This window comes from Notamacropus eugenii, chromosome 2, assembly GCF_028372415.1.
Source record: "Notamacropus eugenii isolate mMacEug1 chromosome 2, mMacEug1.pri_v2, whole genome shotgun sequence".
NCBI lineage: Eukaryota > Metazoa > Chordata > Mammalia > Diprotodontia > Macropodidae > Notamacropus > Notamacropus eugenii.
In genome coordinates, this window is record NC_092873.1 from 60,740,057 (window position 1) to 60,763,310 (window position 23,254).

Below are 23,254 nucleotides of genomic sequence, written 5' to 3' on the forward strand. Positions count from 1 at the left end.
GGTTTCTCTGAAACCGTTTCTCTCTGTAAGGGGGCAGGTCCTATTCTTCCCTGATTATGCCAATTGTAGGCTCATGCCAGCTTTGTTATTAATAAGTTTTATGAGGGTTAATTGAGGGAACTTACTCACAAGAGTCCAGTCTGGGTGGCATCAAGACAAAGCAAAATGGATCATTGCATCAACTCCAGGTCTGGTTCCTGCTGTACACTCCACCTCTCATGACCTGCTCGTACATTCTTTCTAATAGTGTCTTCCACAGGGTTCCCTGAATGGTATACCAGTGGTTTTGTTAATATGCAGAGGAAACTACCAATTAAGTACAATGGAGGCACAACCTGCATCAGTACAAATCAAGTAAGGAAACAACAGGAGCAATACGAGAAATACCACAGTGGCTACCATTTTCTTCCATCCCATCCCAGGGAGGCAAAGGAGGAGTCAATGGCCTTTGGTGATTAGTGGGAGGACTGAAATTTGAGAGGTTATTTATTACAGGCTAGCTGAATTTCTGAAATAAGTGCAGAGACAAAGAAACATGATTTGGGCAATTTTATGACATATTGTGGGTGTCAACTGGGTGAAGCCCACCCCTCCAATAGAGAAGAGTCCAAGTTGAGTTGAATGCAGAAAGGTTTTATTAGAAAGAAAATCAGAAACTAGTGCTGGGGCAACCAGGTAATAAAGCCCCCAGCCTAGGAGAAGCAGATGCAACTTACACTTGAAAAACCACACAATAGAGGTTCTGGGAGGGGTTGGAGTAAAGAATTGACAGTTTTTCCCCAGAATCAGGTGGGACACAGAAGTAGGATGTTTTGCAGGAATAGTGGACTGCCAGGCTGGTTTAAGCTGGTTTGAGATGTATAGTTCATCAAGGTCAGCCATCGAACACCAGCAGAGGTGTCTGGGAGTAAGAAAGACTTTGGCTCACTTCAGGTTCCTGATTGGCTCCTTTCAACAAATAGGTTTACTCTGTTCTGATTATAGTAATTGGTTATAAAAGAAAAAAAACCAGGGACATAATTATAACAACATCAAAATTGGTCTTTCAGGTAAGCCTTAAGGCACAGAATGACTAAAAAGTATACCAGGATAAAGCATGCTTAGCTTTGTTTAATTTCAGGTAAAAATGACAGTTGACAACCCCTCTTGCAGTAGCAATTTCACTTCATAGCCAGACCTCACAATAACCAGGTGGGAAACATTTCTGTTCAAAAGGAACACAATGGGTAAACTGAGTGAAGAGGATCCTACTGTTGGTCATGCCAAGGCTGTTCCCTCAATCTTTTTTCCCAGATACAGATTCCACCTGAAATTCAGAACCACATTTCCTCTAAATAGCTTCTGGCATTTCCCTTGATGGTGGATTATTGACTTAATGACCCATCAGACATTGGATTGCACAACTAATCTATTCCACTAATTCACCACTCCATTTCTTAGCCAGTATTTGATTGTTTTGATGATTACCACTTTATAAAACAGTTTGAGATCTTGTACGACTAGACTACCTTCACATTTTTTTCACCTAACTCCCATTCCCCCAGTTGAAAAGTTACAAACATGCACAATCAAGCAAAACAAATTCCTTTATTGGTCATGTGAAAAAAAAGTCTCAGTCTGCATACTGAGTCTATCACCTCTGTTAGGAGCTAGATAGCATGTTTCATACTGAGTTCTGTGGTCACGAGGGGACCAGAGTTTCTAAGTCTTTCCAAGTTGTTTGTCTTTACAATATTTTCCTTGCATAAATTGTCCTCTTGGCTCTACTCACTTCACTTTGCTTCAGTTCATAAAAGTCTTCAGGTTTCTCTGAAACCACCCTTTTTATTTTTTTTTACAGTACAATATTATTCCATCATATAAATGAACAAAATATTTATTATCACTTGCTCTGTGCAAAGCACTATGTTAAGTGCTGAAGATACAAACAGAAAAGTAATGGCCTCAAGGCTACACATGGTCCTCAAATGCTACCCTCTGACTGAATCCAAACTTCATAGAACAAATCCCCTCAAAGGCCACATGTGGCTTTAAACCACAGGTTTCCCACCCATTAGGGATTTAGTGGCAGAGCAGATGGTCATGCCTCTTTAAGGTTATGTCCACTGATAAAAAACCACTACCTTAAGATATTAAACTGTTTGAAAATGCCAAGAGCTTTGGTGACAGAAACTTTCTTTTGTGTCTTCAATAGATGTGGCGAGCAGCAGCACTTGCCAGATCCCCTCTCTTCTGGTTGCTTCACAGGATAATGGCTGTGGCTACCTGGCTGGAAGCACTGCTATTCCCAAAGCTGTGGGTTTAGGTCCTAGGCTGTCTTCAGTCAATCTGGGGAGGATTTTGGTAACCGCAGAGATGGTGGTTTTGACCTGCGTGGCAATGCTGCCTCTTGTTTCTTGCCCAGGTTGCCCTTATTGTTCAATGAGGCTGGCTTGCCTACTCTGTAGAGGCAGTTGATATGCCATCTGCCATAAGTTATTCAGGCATTCCCCAACTTAGGGGCACCCCTCCCACAGCTTCCAATTCTTTGGCACTGCAAAAATCAAGAACTGCACTAAATATTTGTACTTATGGGTTCCTTTTTCTCTTTTTATACCACCCTGGAAAAGGTCTCTCAGATAAGGGAGGAAACTACCATAGGCCTTTCACTAGAGCTAACATCCAAGGCCTGATGCCAAAGAACAGATCCCTCAACGGGGTGGTACTACAGGCCTCCTGGCTGGACAGGGAGCCTCGAGCTAACTCAGAATGAGATGACCACAGGTACATTGGCCCTAATCCACAGGCAGATCACAAACTTGGTGGGGTGACTGGGCTGTGACCAGCAGGGGGAGGTCCCTGGGGAGGGTCCTGCGGGAGGAGAAGCCCAGCTGTTCGCCACACCCTGGTCCTGCTCCGCTTCCCCAGCCCTTCTTAAGGCTATTCCAATCAGCTGATCGATCATCAATCAACATTTACTGGATTTAAAAGCAGCATCCCCTGGGGCGGCCGACGGCGGTCCAGACGCTTCTAGGGAGCGTCTCCAAGGGGTCTGGGCCAGCGCCCGGCGTCTGCGATGGCTACAATGTTGCAGCGCATGTTACAGCCTCCCTTCGACGCTCGCGAGCCAGTTGGGAGGGCAATCGCTGCGATTCCCCCACGTTAAGTCTGAGAGGGCTGAGGCAGGAGCTTGCAGTCACGTGGAAGATTCCCGGAGGACAGCCCGGTAGAGACAAACACGAAGACAAGGCGTTTTTTGGGGTGGGGAGGGAGCGTGTCTCACCTTACTCCATTGCTTCCAATAGAGGCGGGAAAGACTCCCCGCAGACGTGCCTGGTCCCCACGTGTAGGGGGAGGAGCAGGCATTACTGCTTAAATAAGGGTGACCGCGGAGCCTTCTGGGAGATGGAGTCCAGGGCGGCGTATACACCTTGCGGCCCCGGTGGGCGCGAGGTAGCGTGGCTGCGCCTGGACTCCATTTCCCAGAATGCCCCGAGAGGTTCCTCCGGGTCTAGGACGGGTCTCTCCTTTTGCCTTCCTATGAGGGCTGTGGCAGAGCGCGTTGCCTTGTGATACTTTTCCGGCCAGACTCTGACCAAGCTTGGTACCTGGTGGGGCTGTAGGCCTCTAGGCCCACTAGTTGGGCGGGTGAGTGAGAAAATCAGTGCGCAGGCGCCAAACCATGACAGCTCTGAATGTACGGCCGAGGGCGTGGAACTGGATTGAACGAGTGCGCAAGCGTCGCGCTTCCGCCTCCCCTTTTCCTGCTCCGGGGGCGCAGTTCCTTGGGGGCAGGGCGGGTGGAGTGCGCAGGCGCGGCTCCTGGCGCGCGGTGCACGTGTGTGCGAGCCAAAGGATGTTTGGGGATGGGGGTGGGAGGAGGTGCGTGGTGGTTGTGTGACTCTGTGTGTGTGTGTGGGGGGGGGGGGGGGTGACAGTGTGTGTGTCGGAGGCCGCAGTTCTTGTGCACGTGTGTGCGTGCCCGGGGGACTTGTGCAGCCCGTGGCCGTGGGGCCTGGGGGTGGGCGTGGGTGCCACTTTAACTTAATGCCCGGGGCTTCGCCGAGGCCAGAAGCCATCCTGGGTACCTTGCCCACCTTATGGTCACTTCCGGGCCGCCCCCTCCTGTAGGGGCCGGGGACAGGGGGAGAGGAGGGGAGGGACCCTTGGAAGGCCCCCAAGTGCAGCTTTACTAGAAAGTGGAAACCCTCCCCAGGAAAAGGAGAAGACCCTACCCCGCCAGGGATCCCCCCAGGAAGGGGCAGAGCCCGGAAGGGCTGATGCAGCGATCCCCGACCCTCCTCGGACCCGAATTCAGAACAGGGGGAACCAAGCCCAGAGGACAGCGGTGAGAACTGGGGCAGGGCGGGGGGAGGGCAGTGGGGCTTTGTGGGGCAAGGTTCCGGGGGGAGAGGAGCCAGCTCAGCCCTCACCCTGTACAAGGCAAGAAACAGGGAGTGAAAGTGGGGGTGGCAGTGGACGATGATGATGGGGGGGCCGGTAACCCAGAAAATGGGACTGATGACACAGAAAGACTTGGTGGAAGGAAACCAAGCTGTGCTTCACGGTCGGTCCGACCTTTTACTTCTTTCTCCTTAACCAGCTCAGTCTCATCAGGCATTGGCTCTTCCCCAAGACAGGAGTATGGAGAATGAGGAGGGAATGACTTTTGGGTTCCTGACAGCAAAGATTCGGGTGAGTTCAAGTTGACTCTCAGGTCTTTCCTGTGCCCTATTTCATGCCATCTACTTGTTCTAAGAGTAATGCCCCTTCCTTTCTCAGTGCACTGGGATCGCATCTAGGCTGCTGAGTCTCAGTTATTCTCAAGCCTCTGTCTGTTCTGATCACTCAAGTAGAGAAGTCAGGTCAACAGAAATGGAATGGCTCCATAATATAAATTAGGAAATTTTAGAACAAGTGTTTGTGATTTGAAAAGTAGTTGCCTTTTATGCTTGTAGATGAATGGTATGAGTTAAACAGGTAAAGATCAGTCAAAACTTGTACTCCCTGACATCAAAGATTTCTTCTAATTTAAGATTTTTTTCTTACAATTTAGCAAATATTAAGTTGATCCACTAGCAATACCCAGATAAAAATGGAACTGCCCCTGCCCCTGCCCCTGCAGACCTTACATTTCACTCTAGGATAGACTTAGACACCAATAAGAGACAAGCAGAAGATACAGAATAGGAGAGAGAGGAAGTATGGAGGAGAGGCCAGGGGAGAAGGAACTATTTACAGGACAAAAGAAGGCACAAAGGAAGGGAGAGAATATAGGAGAAATAGAAGACATCCATCCTTGGTACCTCATGCTGGCGCTGCAGTTCTGGAGTATTGTGAACAGCATGCAGCCTCACTTGTTCGGTAGAGGATTGGCAAACAGTTGGGTGTCCAGAGGAGGCAATACAGAATGATGATGATACGAAATATTTGTATCAGTTGAGTGGTCTAGTGCAGGTGTGGGGAACCTGTGGCCTTGAAGCCACACATGGCCCTCTAGGTCCTCCAGTGCAATCTTTTGACTGAATCAAAACTTCATAGAAAAAAAATCCCCTTAATAAAAGAATTTATTCTGTGAAATTTTGACCTGATCAACAAGCCTCACATGAGGATCCTAGAGGGCCCCATGTAGCCTGGAGGCCAATTACATTTTAATCTGTTTTGGGCCTCAAGAGTTTTTGCCATCGTGCAGCCTGGCTATGTGTTTGACACTCCTGCTCCATAGTACACAGTTTGTCATTTTAATGAAAGATAGTATTTGATCCTATAGAACAAAAATACGACATTGAAGCCTCTCCTCCACCGATATGTATCCCATGGATATGCTAAGGTATTAGAAGCTTCCTTGATTCATATAACAACAAAGATAATTTTTGGATGCTCTCTAGATTATTTATATCAAGCATGGCTTCAGAGAAGGGGGAGACTGTGTTTGCTACAGTCATGGAGACTGTCCTGCTCAAGATCCATCCCAGAAATGTGATGTATAAAATGTTCCAGACAGAGTTTCTGGGTAATTAATCATTTTATTAATAGTGCTAGTATATTATTAATGAAAGACTGGTCCTTTGACCTTCTCTCTCAAACCACAGACTAATCATGGAACCTACTCAACGTTTATATGCCATTGGAAGAATGGGTTCCTGATGGTAGCAATTGATTCTGGTTAATAAGTAATGAGAAGAATGAATGTTATAATAAGAAGTGGGCTTATTCTAATGAGGGGCTGGACTGGGTTTGGGATCACTTTGTTTTGGTTGAAGAGAATTACCTGTATCCATATCACCCATCTGACAAAAGGGAGAATCCACATTTTCCCAGACCTGTCTGAGTAAAACACAATGGGTTGGAATCCATCAATTCACCTAACTTTATCTCTTGAACAGATCTGATTTCTTCCTCTCAATATGGACCCAGCACTTCAAAGTCTGCCTGAATAAACTACAGGGGCTGATTGCTGAATAAGGAAGTAGAAAAGGGAAAAAAATCTTTGTACTTATTCAAAAATTAGTTGTTAAATACAAGAGAGAAATAATCATTTCTCTCAGAGAGGATTATCTTTAGTATATTTTCCAAACTGTCTTCTGAGTACATAAGATCTCCATTAAGACTCAGCACATTGATGAACCTCCTAAATGACATTGATAAGCACTCAGAGTACTTTGACCTAGATATTCGAAGTGGAAAAGCCAAGGCAGAGAAGAATGACTGTTGTCCAGAATGTGACTGACCTTGGTATTGGTTGGAAGAGCGCAGCAGAAGGACTTTTGGGAAACTGCAGCACTTTTTAAAAAGTGTAAATAGTATTTTATTTTTTCCAATTACATGTGAAGAAAGCATTCTTCCCTTTCCTCCCCTTTCCCCAAAATGGCAAGCAATTTGATATAGGTTATACGTGTACAGTCATGTTGAACATTTCCACATTAGTCATGTTGTAAAAGAAGAAACAAAAGGAAAAAACCATGGGGGAAAAAAACAAAGTGAAAATAGTATGATTCGATCTGCATTTGGACTCTTATCAGGTGTGGATGTGGAGAGCATTCTCCTTTATGAGTCTTGAGTCTTCTGGTGTTGTAGAAGAGCTAAGGCTATCATGGTTGATCATCGCACAATGTTGCTGTTATTGTTGTACAATGTTCTGGTTCTGCTCACTTCACTCAGCATTAGGTCATTTAAGACTTTCCAGGTTTTTCCCAAGTCCGCCTGCTTATCTTTTCTTACAGCACAATAGTATTCCATTACATTCATATACCACAACTTGTTCAGCCATTCCCCAGTGGATGGGCATCCTCTCAATTTCCAATTTTTGGCCACCACAAAAAGCTGCTATAAACATTTTTGTACATGTAGGCCCTTTTCCCTTTTTTTAATAATCTCTTTGAGATACAGAGTTATTAGTGATATTGATGGATCAAAGGGCATCTGCAGCGCTTTTAATAACCCCCTGCTTCTGCATGAAATAAAACATCACTTGTTTTCCTAGTGGTTCATTATGACTGTGAATTATGCAATACCATCTTCTTAGAAGAATTTATATTTTGAGAAGACTAGAAGTGCAGCAGAAGGACATGAGATGGGTATAAATACATTATAGCATATTGCTAGTAAAGAATTGAGCCCAAGAATCAACTCCAGTTATCAAACAAAAAAGTATGACTGGAAAATAAAGTGGGCAAGTCATGTGGGGGGAATGAGGGATGAGAAAAGGCCATTCCCCAGGCTACACTGGTACCTGTGTGTGAGAAGAGATCTAGAGGAAGGTTTCCTGCTTGTTAGTTGGACCACCCCTGGAGGTCAGATGATGGAAACTAAGATGATATGTGCTGAGATGTGATTGAATTTCAACTTTCACCACTACAGAGAAGTACCTTTGTCAGGAAAGCCAGAGAACTACTGAAATATTAGAGAAAAGCTTTTCCTTAGAATTGAACACTGTCTGTTCGTTGTGTATTTTAAGTACATAGTAAATGTTATGATAAAGAGGGCCGAATTTTATTCCAGGGCTCCACAGTACACAGGAGATGGTGACCCAGGAGAGAGAACAGAATGCCATTAGTATTTGGAATTGGGGAGAACTCTTCACTTGTTATACTCTTTCTGGTATGCCTCTTGAATAAATCTGCCTAGAATAAATAGGTGGTCACTGAGGGAGAATGATAACCCAAAGGGTAGAAATTAATATTTGGAGTTTGCCATTGTAAGTAATATGGATGGTTCCCAATTCTGTTATAGAGTTTGGGAATCTTAAGAGGTAAGACGACTGATCTCCCTGGCTTCTTTCAGGCCCCAGCTAAACTCCCACCTTCTACAGGTAGCCTTTCCCAACCCCTCTTACATCCAGTGCCTTCTCTCTTGATTAGTTCCTATTTATTCCAGACATAGCTTGCTTTGTTTGATCTGATTGCATATTTTTCTCCTATTAGATTGTAAACTCCCTGAGGGCAGGGATTATTTTTTTTTACCTCTCTTTCTATCCCTGGTGCTTAGCACGGTCCCTGGGACATAAGGGGCTTAAACGTTAATTGATTAATTAAGATCATGATTTTCTTGAGTTTACTTGCAGAGAGAATTTGTGAATATGAACTTGAACAGTACTGACTACTGAATCTAATCCAAATTGAGACACACCAGAAATAGGTAATAAGGAAATATTTGGAGAAATGTTCCCTGGCTAAGCAGTTATGGGTTTCATTTAGGAATCGATGACATTCAAAGATGTGGCTGTGGACTTCACTTGGGAGGAGTGGAGACATCTGGATCCTGCCCAGAGGGAGTTATACAGGAAGGTGATGTTGGAGAACTGTGAGAACCTCATCTCTGTGGGTAAGCATGCTGCCCCCTGGGACTCAGAATCTAGGACCCATCCCATATTCTTCCATAAGTTTACCATATCAAATCCATCCCACATCTCTCTCTTCTTTGATATTAAGATCTAGCTTTTGTGAGAGTGTCAGTGGAGTTCTCAGGCAGTCCCCCTGTATTCTGTCACCCTCACCATGTGGCCAGCTTCTCATCTTTTCCTGTCATGTTTTCCTTAATTATGTCTTTTGTTCCTATTCTTTGGAATTCCTTCTTGATTATATATGTTGCATTCAGTTCAAACCCCCCATGTTCTTACTCATTGCCCTGTGTGTAATACTCACTTTTGCATCTTTGGAGACTGTTAGATTCCATACCTCTCTGTCTGAAAGCAGTACCTGTTGAATATTGAGAGTAAAAAGATGGCCCTTTATTTCCAGGGAACCTTGGCATCATTAAAGGCACTTTGAAATTTCACAAAGGCAGTCCAGTTCATCTTCCATATCTGCTCTCTACTGATGCTCACCTCTGTGATAGAGAAGATCCATCAGAGAATACAGGTTGAAGACGACAAAACTCCTCTCTCTAGGTTTTCACAACACTATCTTTTCCTGGTTCTCTTCCTATTTACCTGACTGCTCCTTTTCAGTCTCCTTTGTTGAATTTTTACTTGGGCTACCCCTGCTAGCCGTGCCTTTGTCCCAAGGCTCAGCCCTTGGCTCTCTTCTCTTCTCCCTCTATAATATTTTGTTTGGTAATCTCATCAGCTTCCATGGATTCCGTTGTCATCTCCATACTGATCACTCTCATATCTCTTGTCCAACCCCAATCTCTGCTGACCACCAGGATCACATCTCCAGCTGCTTATTGGAAATCAGCTAGTGGATGTCACATAGACATGCCAAACTTCCCATTTCCAAAATGGAGCTCCTGTTACCCTCCACTCCCATCAAACTACTCCCATCTTCCTTGTCTTAATACTGTTAAAGGCACCACTTTGTCATCGTTGACTCCTTCCTTTCTCTCACCCTCCATAAGACCTGTCAGTTCTATCTTTCTGATGTCGCTCCTGTAGCCTTCCTTGTCTCTGCTGACACTGCTGCCCCTCTGGTACAGGCCCTCATCACCTCATGCCTGGACTGCTGGTACAGCAGCTTCTGCTTGTCTTCTTGCCTCCAGTCCATCCTTCACTCAGCTGTCAGATTAGTTTTTTCTAAAACACAGATCTGATCATGTCCCATTTTTTCCCTTCCCCCTGATTCATTAAGCTCCAGTGGCTCCCTGTTACCTCCAGCCTCAAATAGAATATCCTCTGTTTGGCCTCCAGATCCCTGCATAACGTTCCCCCCACCCTCTACCTTTCTAATAATCTTATTCCTTACTAGTAATTAAGTGACCCTGGTTTCCTTCCGTTTCTCATACAGGCCATTCCATCTCTTGACTATGTGCCTTTTCACTGGTTGTCTCCCATGCCTAGGCCTTTCTTCCTTCTCATCTCTGTCTCTTAGCTTTCCTGACTTCTTTCAGGTCTCAGCTAAACTCTTGCCTTCTGTGGGAAGCCTTTCCTAATACCCTTTAATTCTAGTGCCTCCTTTTGTTGCATATCTCCGATTTATTTTGTATATGTAGACACGCATATATGTTTGTGTATCAGCTATTTGTACATAGTTGTTGGCATGTTGTTTCCTTCCATTGGATTGTGAGATCCTTGAAGGCAGAGTTGACTTTTGCTTTTCCTTGTGTTCTCAGAGGTTATACAATAGAAGGCACTTGACGAATGTCTGTTGATTTGATTTGGCTTAAGGGATGGTTGTCTGTGGATGGTCCCAGTGTCCCTATTTGTAAATAACGTTGTCCTGGCCACATCAAGTCCTGGAACTTTTAGAGTCTTCTAGAAAAGAACTATAAGCATCTAAATAGTTTGGCCTGGTTGTCACACGCAAAAAAAGGACAAGGAAGGACAAGTCTGTTGGACAAGGACAGTTTGTTGTCCAGATGTGTTTGGGTAGACAGCCTGTAAAACTTGTCCTTTAGTGTCTGGGACAGAGTATAGGTGGATGTGGAATTTGGCTTGGAATTCTGACTCATTCCATTGGAATACAAAAGAGTCTGTTTCTAGGATCTTTTGTACCACCCTCTGTTTTCTCTGCCTTTTACTTTTCAGTGAGTAGAACTGAATTCTTAGCTATATTTCTGTTCTCAGCATTTTCTCATTTCTCTCTCTGTATATAGGAATTCCTGTCTCCACAGTGGACATGATCTCCCTGTTGAAAAAACAAGATGCGCCATGGATGCCAGGAGAAGTCTTCAGTGACACCTGTCCAGGTAAGTGAAAATTAGGCAGACAGGTGTCATTGCAAGCAGCTCCTCGCTGGATCAGTTAGGGTGCCACCACGCTTTGTAGCGGCATCACTTGGTATGACCATTTTAGGGCTCTTGTTTTTTGCTGTATGACTTTCCAAATAGATGACACCATAGCCCTGTTGGCATTACATTTTATTATTCTCCTTTGAATTGAATGGATTTGATGTGTCCCAGAAATGTTTTCATCTGAATTCTTGGAATTATTGGAGAGTAAAAAGAGGGTTTTTTTTTTTTAAGGCTTTTGGTTTTTGTTGTCATTTTCAAAAATTATTTCTTTTCTTTTTAAAATGATCTTTTCATTTTTATATCACCTTTTTTTTAAATTTGTTAAAAATTTCTTTTTGTTATTCTGAACTTAACACCAACAACTGTGAATGTTTCCATAAACGAAGAACTGCTAAAGAGGACATCGCATGAAATGGCAAATCTACATCCTTCAGGTTTCCAAGGTTTTAAAATGATACGAGAAATTCAGCTCTTTGGTCTCAAAGCTGTTTTGTGTGTTTATTTTCCCCTAAAAAGAAAGAGTCCATTCCTTTTTTAAGTATCACTCTCAGTACCTCACTATGTATCCCCCACATCCTCCAAAATCAAGGAAGACAAATTCCTTCACTTGCCACCCTGCCTGAAAGTAAAGTATGCCTCATTCTGATTTTTTTTGCATCAGTTTCATTTTCCAAATATTCCCCACTGCTCTCCTCCCTAATGAGTCATCCATCTATGAATCTAGAAAATTAACACGTGAGCTTAGTCTAAGTATCAGCTGTGTTCTGCATTTGTCTCATCACTGCAAAGAGGCAGCAGACGTTTTTTCATCTCTCCTGTAGGGCTAAGCTTCATTATAGCTCTGTGGTGTTGAGTTTGGGTCCCCCTTCTTTCCATTTATATTGTATTCATTAAATATTGTGTTTTCCTGCCCTTGCTTACTTTATACTGCATCAGTTCACATCTTCTCTTGCTTCTCAGGATTTTTTGTCATCTTTATTGGTGCTGTGGCACAGTGATATTCAATTGTATTCACATACCATGATTTTTAAAATATTCTTCCTGGTTAGTGAACCTTGACTTTGGTTCTAACTCTTAGATACTGTTAAAAGGGCTATTATGAATATTTTGGTGTGTAGGGGACCCCTCCTGTCTTTTACTTCCTTGAGGTATATACCTAATAATGCAATTTCTGATTCCTAGGGCATACATTTCCTAACCTTAACTCCAGACTACTTTCCAGAATGATTGAGACAATTCACAGTTCTACTAGTAGTACATTAGTGTGGGTACCTTGCCATAAACAACTGAGAAAGTGACTAAAATACACATATACTTTAGCCTGTAGACCGTGTTTCTTAGCGAATATCCCAAGGAGATCAAAGAAAGGTTCCATGTATAGTCCTGCTTTTTACCCCTCTACATTTACCTTGAGATTCTCAACCTTTTGTTCCTTCAAGTGAAGGTTTTTTGTGATCTGCCTCTATTAAAGAATTCACTACGTTTTGATTTGTAGAGCAAAAAAGTTATAGTTTAATTTAGGTAAGTATATTGACATTATTAAGTTATTTCACCTTGAAATGAACAGTATGGATAACATACATATATGTATATACATACACACGCAGCTCTCCATATTTGTATATATTTCTTTCCATCTGTGGTGTTATAGTTTGTGCATATTGATTTCCTGCTTCAGTTGATTTCACTTTGCCTCAAGTTATAATTATCTTTCCATAGATAGATGCATAGACATAGATATTATCTCCTTGAGAGATCTCTTGCCATATCGACATTGAATTCTTAGCAACTACACTTGGCGACCAGTCACTTCTGAGTTTGGTTCTGTTCTGCCTTATCCTTTTTTTTCCATCTTCCCCACAAGAACAATGTGGCATTTTTTATCAAAACCTGCTAAACTCTAGGTAAAGTATACTTACAGCATTCTCCTCATCTACTATTTTAGTTATGCCTGGGATGAGCTCTTTATGAAACCGTGCTATCTCTTTTTAATCACTGCTTGCCTGTCTAGATATTTGCCACTTATCTCTCGAATAGTACATTCAGGAGTTTTTTCAGGAATTGAAGGGCAAATTTTGTTTATGTACTGTTCTTTTCCTCTTATTGAAGATTGGAGTAACATTGGCCTTCCTTCTGCCTTGTGATCAATCCCCTTTTTTCCGTGACTTTTCAATTATCACCCACAGTGGCTCAATTGTTTACAAATAACAGCCACAAATGCAAAAAAAGTCACTATTTCCAAGTCATATTTGTACTTGTGATATAAGGATTTGTCAGCATTTGGGAAACAGTAGAATATATTTTTTTTAAAAACACCAAACCACATGAATATACTAATTGTTATATAACATAAAACTACAACATTTATGCAAAAAAAAACAAAACAAAACAAAAAAAAGACTTCTAAAGTAAAGGTTTGTCAGGTCCATTTTTTCATATAATATAAATTATATACCTAAAATCAAACACTAACATTAGTTCCAGTAAGCAAATACATATGTCTCTATTTGGCATAAATCTTTATTTCTTTTGTTTTTACCATCATTTCCCACTGTACAATCCCTATCCTTCCCAGAGTGCCATCCCTTATGATAAAGATTTTTTTTTAAAGAAAGAAATTTGTTGTTGTTATCGTGAAACTAAACAAAGTAAAGTGCAGTGTTCTGTGGGATAAGCCCCTGAAGCCTTGGTGTCACTTTTCAAGCCTTTGGGAGCACTCTGTGCGCACCCCGCCCCATGGGGGCAGCAGGAGCAGGGAGTCCTCCCTCAGGTCTTCAGGGCCGGGCCCAGACGTTGGGATTTCTCCACATTTTGTTGGAACAGCTTCATTATTGTTCTTTCCATTTATGTTGTTGGAATTGTTTTGCCTGTGGATTTCCTGCATCACTTGTCTTCACTTTGCCTGCTCTTATTTTTTGTTTTTCTGTGCTGCTTTCTAGTCGTGTTCATCATTTCTATACTACAGTAATAGCAGATCTCATATTTTAATACTATTTGAAGATTTTTTTCACCTAAGGTCCTTCATTAGTTTCTTTTCTACTTTAAATTTCGATTTTGTTTCCATTGGCAAATACAGATACTCAGATATGTTAAAAGATCAGGGTTTTTAAAAAAGTGTTATGTGTTTTTAAGATTAAAAAATCAAAATCATTCAATGGCACATGAATATACTTCTGTCTGTAAATGTTCTTTAGTGTTTATCTTTAAAATATGTCTTAATGGTCAGTTATGGTACCAACATCCTTCTGTTCACCCTTCTTATTTAGCTTTATAATGTAGTTTTGTTGCTATTTTCTGTTGTCTATATCATGGGCAGTGTGTACATTTTTCTTTCAGCACTTATTTGTTCACTTTCACCATGGTATAGAAACCTCAGATTTCCTTGATTCTTCTTTTTCATCCTTCTGATAATAATATTCTGTTATATTAATATAACATGGGGTGGCTGGGTCACACAGTAGACAAAGTGCTGGACCTAAAGTCAGGAAACTCCATCTATCTTCTTGAGTTCAGATCTGGCCTCAGACACTTTCTAGTTGTTTGACCCAGGACAAGTCACTTAACCCTGTTTGCCTCAGCTTCCTCATCTGTAAAATGAGGTAGAGAAGGAAATGGCAAACCACTTCATTGTCTTTGCCAAGAAAACTCCAAATGGGGTCATGAAGAATTAGATAAGACTGAAACAATGGAAGAACGAAAGTATTAGTATAACATACTTTGCTCTCCCTGTTCTTTATTCTAACCAGTGACTCTGCTAGGAATATTTTTATTTTATTTTAAATATTTTTATACAGAATTCTTTCTATTCCTTGGATCATTGACCTAGAGCTGGAGAGAACTTCCAGGCCCTTCTAGTGTATCTAATTTTATAGCTGAAGCAATGAGGTCCAGGGAAATTAAGTGTTTTAACCTGGTTTACCTGAAGTCACATAGTTAATTAAGAGGGATGAAACCAGGATCTGAAACCAGGTTCTCTTGTTCCAGAGCTAGTGCTCATTGTGTTGTAATACATTGCCTCTGTTCCTGTCCAAATGTCATTTTAAAAGTAAGAACTAATGATTGTAAAGATTTTTCCCAGTTTCTTTGTTATTCTGTAAATATTCTCAAATATTCTCATTGTGGAAAAGTACTTTATTTTTATATTACATTATTTCTATTTCTATTATATATGATATTTTATATTATCAAACATTGTTCTCTTATAACATCTCTTTTTCTGTAATAGAACATTCTTTTTTCCACAGTCATTATTTATAATTATCACTTTTTCTAGCTATGTAGTATCACTTGGGACACCTGCTCCCACCCTTCAACCTGCACAAAGCTATCTTAACTAGTATACTTGGTAGATCAGAATCCTCCTACAGACCATTGCACAGAAGCCCCCCATTAATGTGTTTATTTTTACTAGTCAGCTTGCAGAAATCCTTAAAGCAAAGGCATGTCAGGAAATTTAGTAATAATAGTGACAACGTGCTCCATGTAACCTTTTCACAAATAACTACCTATACATTGGATTTCCACAAATAAACAACTCCCATTGAAAGAGTGGTTTAGATAGGGATCTCTTGTGTCCCTTGTATACATGGGGAAACTAGATGGCCATGACACCCATATGGATGGACTCTAGCTGTGAATTCATATGATTAGGATAAATGCATAGAGGGTCATCTCATACTTCTAATATTGCAGTGTTGCAGATGTCTTCCGCTGATGTTACCATATTTGTCTCCCCTTTTTACTGGATGTCAGTTCTCTCCCATTCTGAACTGGGCATTGCATCTCTGCTACACTCTCTTCATTGCTTGTCATCAGTCAATCTTATCTTGATTCTGTCTTCATGGAAGCCTAAATTCTGTTGAAAATCCACAGGGATAGTAAAACTTTCCCCTGTAGGAAGGAGCCACAGGGAAATCATCCAGCTCTTTCAATACCTTCCACCATTTTCTGGATGATAACATGGTTTGTAAGCCTATCCATGGCAAGCAGGGACTATAGCTGTTTTCAACCAGATCTTCCATCTGTTGACTGCTTTCATCTGCTTATCATCATGCCTCTCTTGTCTATATAGACCATAAGGGCAGTTCTGATTGAAGAAGGGGAAAAGACTTGTGAATTTTGTACCACTGGTCTCTCTTTTCTCTGTAGACGTATTTAAAATTAAAGAAAAAATGTTTGTGATTATAATTATTTTCATTTCATTCTTAGCTTTTTCATTTTTATAATCCATGTGGATTTCCATAGTCTATAATACCTTCCTTCAAAAGATAAAAAATATACAAATTATACATAATTGAGATTCTTGTAATTTTGGAGAATCATAGAACTTCAGTTTTGGATAAGACCCATCTATCTATCTAGTCCATACCTGATTTTAAAAAAATGTAATCTATTACCATGGTGTATGAGTTACCATTCAGATTGTGCCTGAAGAACTCCAGTGAGAGAAAATTTATTACTTTTTTGTTTGTTTTTAACATTTTTTAAAATTTTGAGTTCCAAATTCTTTTCCTTTCTCCAGCCCCTTCCTCTCCCATTGAGAAGACAATCAGTATGCTATCCATTATATATGTCAAGTCATCCAAAACATTTCCATATCAGCCATGTTGCAAAAAAAAAAAAAAAGCAAGAGAAGTAAAGAAAGTGGAAAAAATATGCTTCAGTCTGCACTCAAGAGTTCATCAGTTCTCTCTCTGGAGGTAGTTAGCATTTTTTATCATGAGCCCTTTGGAATCGTCATGAATTGTTGTCTGGATCAGAGTAGCTAAGTCTTTCATAGTTGATCATTCTTACAATATTTCTGTTATTATGTACAATGATCTGGTTCTGCTCACTTTACTTTGTATCAGTTCATGTAAGTCCAGGTTTTTCTGAAAGAATTCTGCTCATCATTTCTTATAGCATAATTGTATTCCACCACAATCATATGCCACAGTTTGTTCAGCTGTTCCCCAATTGATGGGCAATCCCCTCAATTTCTAATTCCTTACCACTGCAAAAAGCTGCTATAAATACTTTTGTACATGTAGACCCTTTTCCTTTTGATCTTTTTGGGGTATAAGACCTGGTAGTAAGCCCACTATTTCCTTAAGTGGCTGGTGACATTTTTAGAATCCTTTAATTGTTGAGATTTTTTTTTTTAATTGAACCCAAATTTGCCCTTTTGCAATGTCTATCCATTGATTCCTAATTTTGAATTGTGGGGCCACAGAGACCAAGTCTAATAGCTTTTTCACATGACAGCCTTTCATATAATTATGTTTCCCATAAATTTTCCACGGAGGCATCATAGTAGATAGACCTAGTCTTAGAAAATAGTAGTGCTGGGTCCTGCCTCTGACACACTTGGGCTATGTGTCCCTGGACAAGTCGCATTTACCTTTTGGTGCATCAGGTAATTTTTCATTGGTAGTGGAAATTGCTTGTGCAACTCTCTCCCTACCCTGACAAAATCATATCTGTTGGGAAAAGCAAAACTATTGTCCAGGGTAAAAATCCCCTATTCTTTTGGATTCTTGTACAAGATCCAAGGTTATTCAGCATGCTTATTACTCTTGGTTGGATGTTCCTCAATTTACCAATACTCCTTTTATGATATAGCATGCAGAACTAAATACAGTACTGCAGCTGTGGTTTGACCAGGGCAGGATCTTGACCTTCGATATTTTTTACCTCTCAGTGCAGCTCAAAATAATATTTGCTTGATTGGTTGCCATGTATTCTGCTTTAATTCTGTTGAGCTTTTGATTCCTTAAATTTTTTTCAGATGAACTGCTCTCTGGCCACACCTCCCTGCTTTATGCCTTTCAAAATGAGTTTTTCAACTCAAATGGAGGGCTTGACATTTGTATCTATCATATTGATTACTTTCAACCCATTGGTTTAGCCTGTTGATCTCTTTATAGCATTAGCTCTATCTTCCAGTTTTGTGTCCTTTATACATTACATTGGCTAATTGTATATTCCTTCAATCATTGAAGTAAGCAGGCTAGTATTTTTTAAAATAACGATCTCCTATCATGTCGAACAATAAGATCATTAATCACAGCCGGCAATCATGTTTAGGTTTTTGTCATTTCTTATTTTTTTGTTGAAAACCTTTTGCAAGTCAAGTGGATGTTTGATACGTGGTGCCTTTTGGGCTGCTTTTAAAATCGTAATGTTGTAGGTAGACAAAAAATAATGGTTCTGTATGAGTTGAATTTGGTGTAAACTAAAATTTATTGAACTAATAAATACTAGATTTAATCTGCCTCTTTCCCTGGTGTTTTTTGGAAAAAATAAAGTAGACCTTCCCGAAACATTGTTTTGCCCTTTGAAATTTTGAGGAATCTCAGTAATTGTTAAATTTTCCCCAGTTGCTTAGATTTCTATCACTTTACTCTGCATACATTCCAAGTTGAATAAATTTCCAGACAAGTGATTTTCTGAGCTAATTTCCCTCATCCTGTCAGTTTTTCTACTCATCTCTACTGCCAAAAATATTTGTTTTTTATTGAGTGTTATTAATAATCTCTGTAAGTGCTTTCTGTGGCCTTTTATGTAATTCATTTAGTCCTGGTCAGCTAGGTGCCCTATTGGTGTCTTCTCAGTTGTTTTTGGTATTATTTCCCTCAAACAATGAGACCTTGGTTTTTGCTAAGAGTTATATAAAGTATAAACTCCTGAAGAGGAGGCCTTTCCCAGTTCCCATAATTGCTACCACTTTTTCCTTGCATCGGTTCATCTGTTCTATATGTATCTTATATATCCAAATTATGTCTGTGTTGTTGACTCCAGTAGAATCTAAGTTCCTTGAGAACAGGAAATTGTTTTTGTTTTTTCTTTTGTACACCCAGTGCTAAGCACAGTTCCTAGTATGTAGTAGGAACTAAATATATGTTTGCATAAATTGAATATCAGTCTCAGTGATGACAGACAGAAATTAGTTCTTGCTGTAAAGAAGATTCTGTCTTTCAGAAAAGCAAACAGTGATTAAAGACTTTTTAAACATTTTTTTCAGATTCCCTTAGTGAGAAGATCAAGTTTGAATCTAAAGATTCCAATCCAAGGCAGGCCTTTTGCATGGAAATGTCATCCAAGATAAGACTGTGCAAGGCTACGGTAGCCTCTCATTCCACCATGAGAGAAACAGGGGAATGTGAAGCTAATAACATAGAGGAGCTGAAGCCCAACCAGGAGAGACAATGGAGACAAGGAACAGTCACTCCCAGAACAACTTGTAATCAAGTGCTAGCACCTCAACACAATCCTAGAAATATTATTCTAGTGTCAGACTTGGTTGCAGCATCAAAAGGGATAATAGGAGAAGATAAGTTCCCTGAAAAGAGCTTCAGGGATGATTTTCCTTACTTAATTACATATGATGCATTGTTCTTCCAAAAGGAACTTTTTAAGTATACCACATGCAAGAAGCCCTTTAGATACCATTCAGACTTAATTAAATTTCATAGAATTCATGCTGGTGAAAAGCAGTATGAACAGAATGAATATGGAAAATCCTCTGGAAGAAGATCAGATATTATTGGACATCAGAGAATGCATAGTGGAGAAAAAAACAACAGTTATTATAAAGATGAGAAAGTTTTCAGCCATAGGGGAAGCTTGAGTAAATATAATATAATTTATACTAGAGAGAATTCCTTTGCATATAATGAATATGGCAAAGCCTTCAGTGAGCAGGAAATCCTTAGGTCACCTCTGAGAATTCACATGGGAGAGAAAATCTCTGAATCTCATGAATGTGAGAAAACTTTCAGCCAGAGGGGAAACTATATTAGCCATCAGAGAACTCATACTAGAGGGGAAAACTTTGTTTATGATGAATGTGGCATGAACAGTAAGGAACAGCTTATTGTGCATCAAAGAATTCATCATGAAGAGAAACTCTTTGCATGTAATAAATGTGGATCAGGCTTCCAAAATGGAGTAAGCCTTATTACCCATCAGAAAATTCATTCTGGAGAGACGTCCTTTGCATGTAATGAATACAGGAAAGACTTCAAAAAGAGTGGGCATCTTACTGCACATCAGGGAATTCACATTGAAGATAAACCCTTTGTATGTCATGAGTGTGGGAAAGGCTTCAAACAGAGTGCATATCTTATTATACATCAGAGAACTCATACTGGAGAGAAACCCTTTACATGTAATGAATGTGGGAAAACCTTTACCCAGAAGGCAAGCCTTATTACTCATCACAGGACTCATACTGGAGAGAGACCGTTTATATGCAGTGAATGTGGGAAAACTTTTACACAAAGGGCAAACCTTATTACCCATCACAGGACTCATACTGGAGAGAAACCCTTTGCATGCAATGAATGTGAGAAGACTTTTACCCAGAAGTCAAGCCTTATTACTCATTACAGGACTCATACTAGAGAGAAACTCTTTGCATGTAATGAATGTGGGATTGCCTTTACCCAGAAGGCAACCCTTATTGCTCATAGAGGAATTCATTCCAGGGAGAAACAGTTGGCTCCTAATAAACGTGGGAAAGGCCCTCAAAAGAAAAGAGTTACTACCCATCAGGGAACTCATACGGGAGAGAAACCCTTTGAATGTAATGAATGCGGAATAGGCTTCCGATACAAAGTAAACCTTAATATCCATCAGAGAACTCATACTGGAGAGAAACCCTTTGCATGTCCTGTATGTGGGAAAGGCTTCAGACAGAGTGCGCATCTCATGACCCATCAGAGAACTCATACTGGAGAGAAACCTTTTGCATGTCATGAATGTGGGAAGACCTTTACTCAAAGGTCAAACCTTAATAGCCATCAGAGAACTCATACCCAAGAAAAACTCTTTGCATGTAATGAATGTGGGAAAACATTTACTCAAAAGGGAAGCCTTGTTTCTCATCAGAGGACTCATACTAGAGAGAAACAGTTTATATGTAATGAATGTGGCACAGGCTTCCTACACAGAGTAAGCTTTATTGTCCATAAGAGGATTCATACTGGAGAGAAACCATATATATGTAATGAATGTGGGAAAGGCTTTAGACAGAGTGGACACCTCATGATCCATCAGAGGACTCATACTGGAGAGAGACCCTTTACATGTAATGAATGTGGGAAAACCTTTACCCAAAGATCAAACCTTACTAGCCATCAGAGAACTCATACTGGAGAAAAACTCTTTGCATGTAATGAATGTGGGAAAGCATTTACCCAAAAGGGAAGCCTTATTACTCATCAGAGAACTCATACTGGAGAGAAACAGTTTGTATGTCATGACTGTGGAACAAGTTTCCTTCATAGAGTGACCCTTATTATCCATAAGAGAACTCACACAGGAGAGAAACCATATGCATGTAATGAATGTGGGAAAGGCTTCCGACAGAGTGGACACCTCATTACCCATCAAAGAACTCATACTGGGGAAAAACCCTTTGTATGTAATGAATGTGGGAAAACCTTTACACAAAGGGCAAACCTTACCAGCCATCAGAGAAATCATGCTGGAAATAAACGTTTTACATGTAATCAGTGTGGGCAAGCTTTTACCCAAAAGGCAAACCTTAGCACCCATCAGAAAACTCATGCTAGAGAAACGTTCTTTGTGCATAATGAATGTGAGAGATCTTTTACTCGTAGGACAAATCATATTAGCTATCATAGAACTTTTACAGAATGAAAATTCTTTATGTGTAATTAATACAGAAAAGGCTTCAGCCATAAAAGATACTATATAACAGAGAATTAATCCTGGAAAAAAAAAACTTAGTGTAACAAATGTGGGAATGCCTTCAGTAGGAGAGGATGCCTTCTTGTGTGTTAGAAAACTTATATTGAAGCATTTAAGTATAATAAATAGAGTTGCACCAAATGGCTTATTGTCACTGTGTTGAGTTGAATACCCCAGGTGTTGGTGTTTCACTGTGGACTGTGTAACATTTTTACAATGACTTGCATAAATGGCATACTCATAAAGTTTTCACATGAACCAAAATTGGGATAGATAACCATGTATAAGAGAGCTACTTAAAAGGATCTTGACATCATTGGGCTGAAAGATGAAATTCAGTAGTGACAAATGCACATAGAGTACAAAAAAAAGTCAACTTCACAAATGAATGCTTATTAAGCACTTATTATTTGCCAGACCATAGGTATAAATACAAAGTAGTTGTTGTCATCAAGAAGTTCATATTCAAATGAAGTAGACTGTATGTAAACAGCTATGTACATAAGATATACATAATATATATGTGTGTATGTATATATATTCACACACAGGTATATACATATATATATATGAGGAAGGGGATCGTTCCAGGTGTGGAGCAACTAAAGCAAAGCCACAGATGTGTTGAATGGGTGAGCATTTAGCAGGTTGGCAACATCAGGATCAGAAAGCTTATAGAGTAGAGCAAAATGCTCCATGTAATCGAAACTGTCCATTTCCTGTGATCTTCTAGCCTTTCTTTGATCATCTACTCTTTCCATAGATACAAAAGGTAATTTCTTCGATGTTCCTCTAATGTACTGTGATTTTACTCTTTATGTATAAATCCTATATCCATTTAGAGGCTTTTTTGTTTATTTTGTTATGTAGTGTTTTATATTGGCTTATACCTAAATTTCTCTCCAATTGCTTTCAGTTTTTCCAGCAGTTTTTGTCAACATATTGAGTCCTTATCTTAGTAGTTAGGGTCTTTGGGTTTATCACAAATACATTCCTTTATCTATTTACATCTCTGTTGTATATTTAATCTATTTTTAAAATAAATACCAAATAGTTTTAATGATATTGCTTAGTAATAAAGTAAGTTTGTAAGTTAGTGATAAACTACTTTTTTGCCCTTCTGTGTGTCTCCACCATTTAGCATGCAGAAGGTGCTTAATAAATATTTGTTGACAGACTGCTTTATTTTTTTAGGTAATATTTTTGAAAAATCTCACTTCCTACCCTCACTGAGCATTTTTTTTAAATAAAAAAATACTATTGTTAATACATGGTTGCATAATTTGGAAAAATGAATTCCTTTGTGGTCCATTTCTGAAAATGCATGTCTCTGCATTTTAAGTGCAGTGCTTCTTTGTGAGGAGGTGAATGTTGTGTTTCATTAATTTTTGGAGTTGTGGTTTATCATTGC

General features: G+C 40.1%; 1 protein-coding gene across 9 annotated transcripts; it reads left to right on the forward strand.

Moving 5' to 3' along the window:
* The first annotated feature begins 3,469 nt into the window (after positions 1-3,469).
* LOC140525314 (uncharacterized) lies at positions 3,470-22,908 on the forward strand. 9 transcript variants are annotated; one of them, XM_072640581.1, is made up of 8 exons: positions 3,519-3,627; positions 4,196-4,327; positions 4,583-4,674; positions 7,981-8,079; positions 8,676-8,802; positions 9,219-9,338; positions 11,011-11,103; positions 19,151-22,908. In XM_072640581.1, the coding sequence occupies exons 4-8, from the start codon at positions 8,026-8,028 to the stop codon at positions 21,790-21,792; spliced, it is 3,036 nt and encodes a 1,011-aa protein (XP_072496682.1). In that variant the 5' UTR covers positions 3,519-3,627; positions 4,196-4,327; positions 4,583-4,674; positions 7,981-8,025; the 3' UTR covers positions 21,793-22,908. The 9 variants fall into 9 exon arrangements, with proteins under 9 accessions (XP_072496686.1, XP_072496682.1, XP_072496681.1 ...); XM_072640580.1 differs by lacking the exon at positions 3,519-3,627 and adding an exon at positions 3,756-3,861; XM_072640583.1 differs by lacking the exons at positions 3,519-3,627; positions 4,196-4,327 and adding exons at positions 5,868-5,992; positions 6,366-6,775 and having other exon boundaries at positions 4,587-4,674.
* Positions 22,909-23,254: the final 346 nt, after the last annotated feature.

Bases quoted from the DNA above. Each gene is read 5' to 3' on its own strand.
- LOC140525314 (XM_072640581.1), top strand. From the start codon at position 8,026: ATGCCATTAGTATTTGGAATTGGGGAGAACTCTTCACTTGTTATACTC. The intron at 8,803-9,218 runs GTAAGCATGCTG...CTTTATTTCCAG, and splicing joins TGAGAACCTCATCTCTGTGG to GGAACCTTGGCATCATTAAA. The intron at 9,339-11,010 runs GTTGAAGACGAC...CTCTGTATATAG, and splicing joins AGATCCATCAGAGAATACAG to GAATTCCTGTCTCCACAGTG.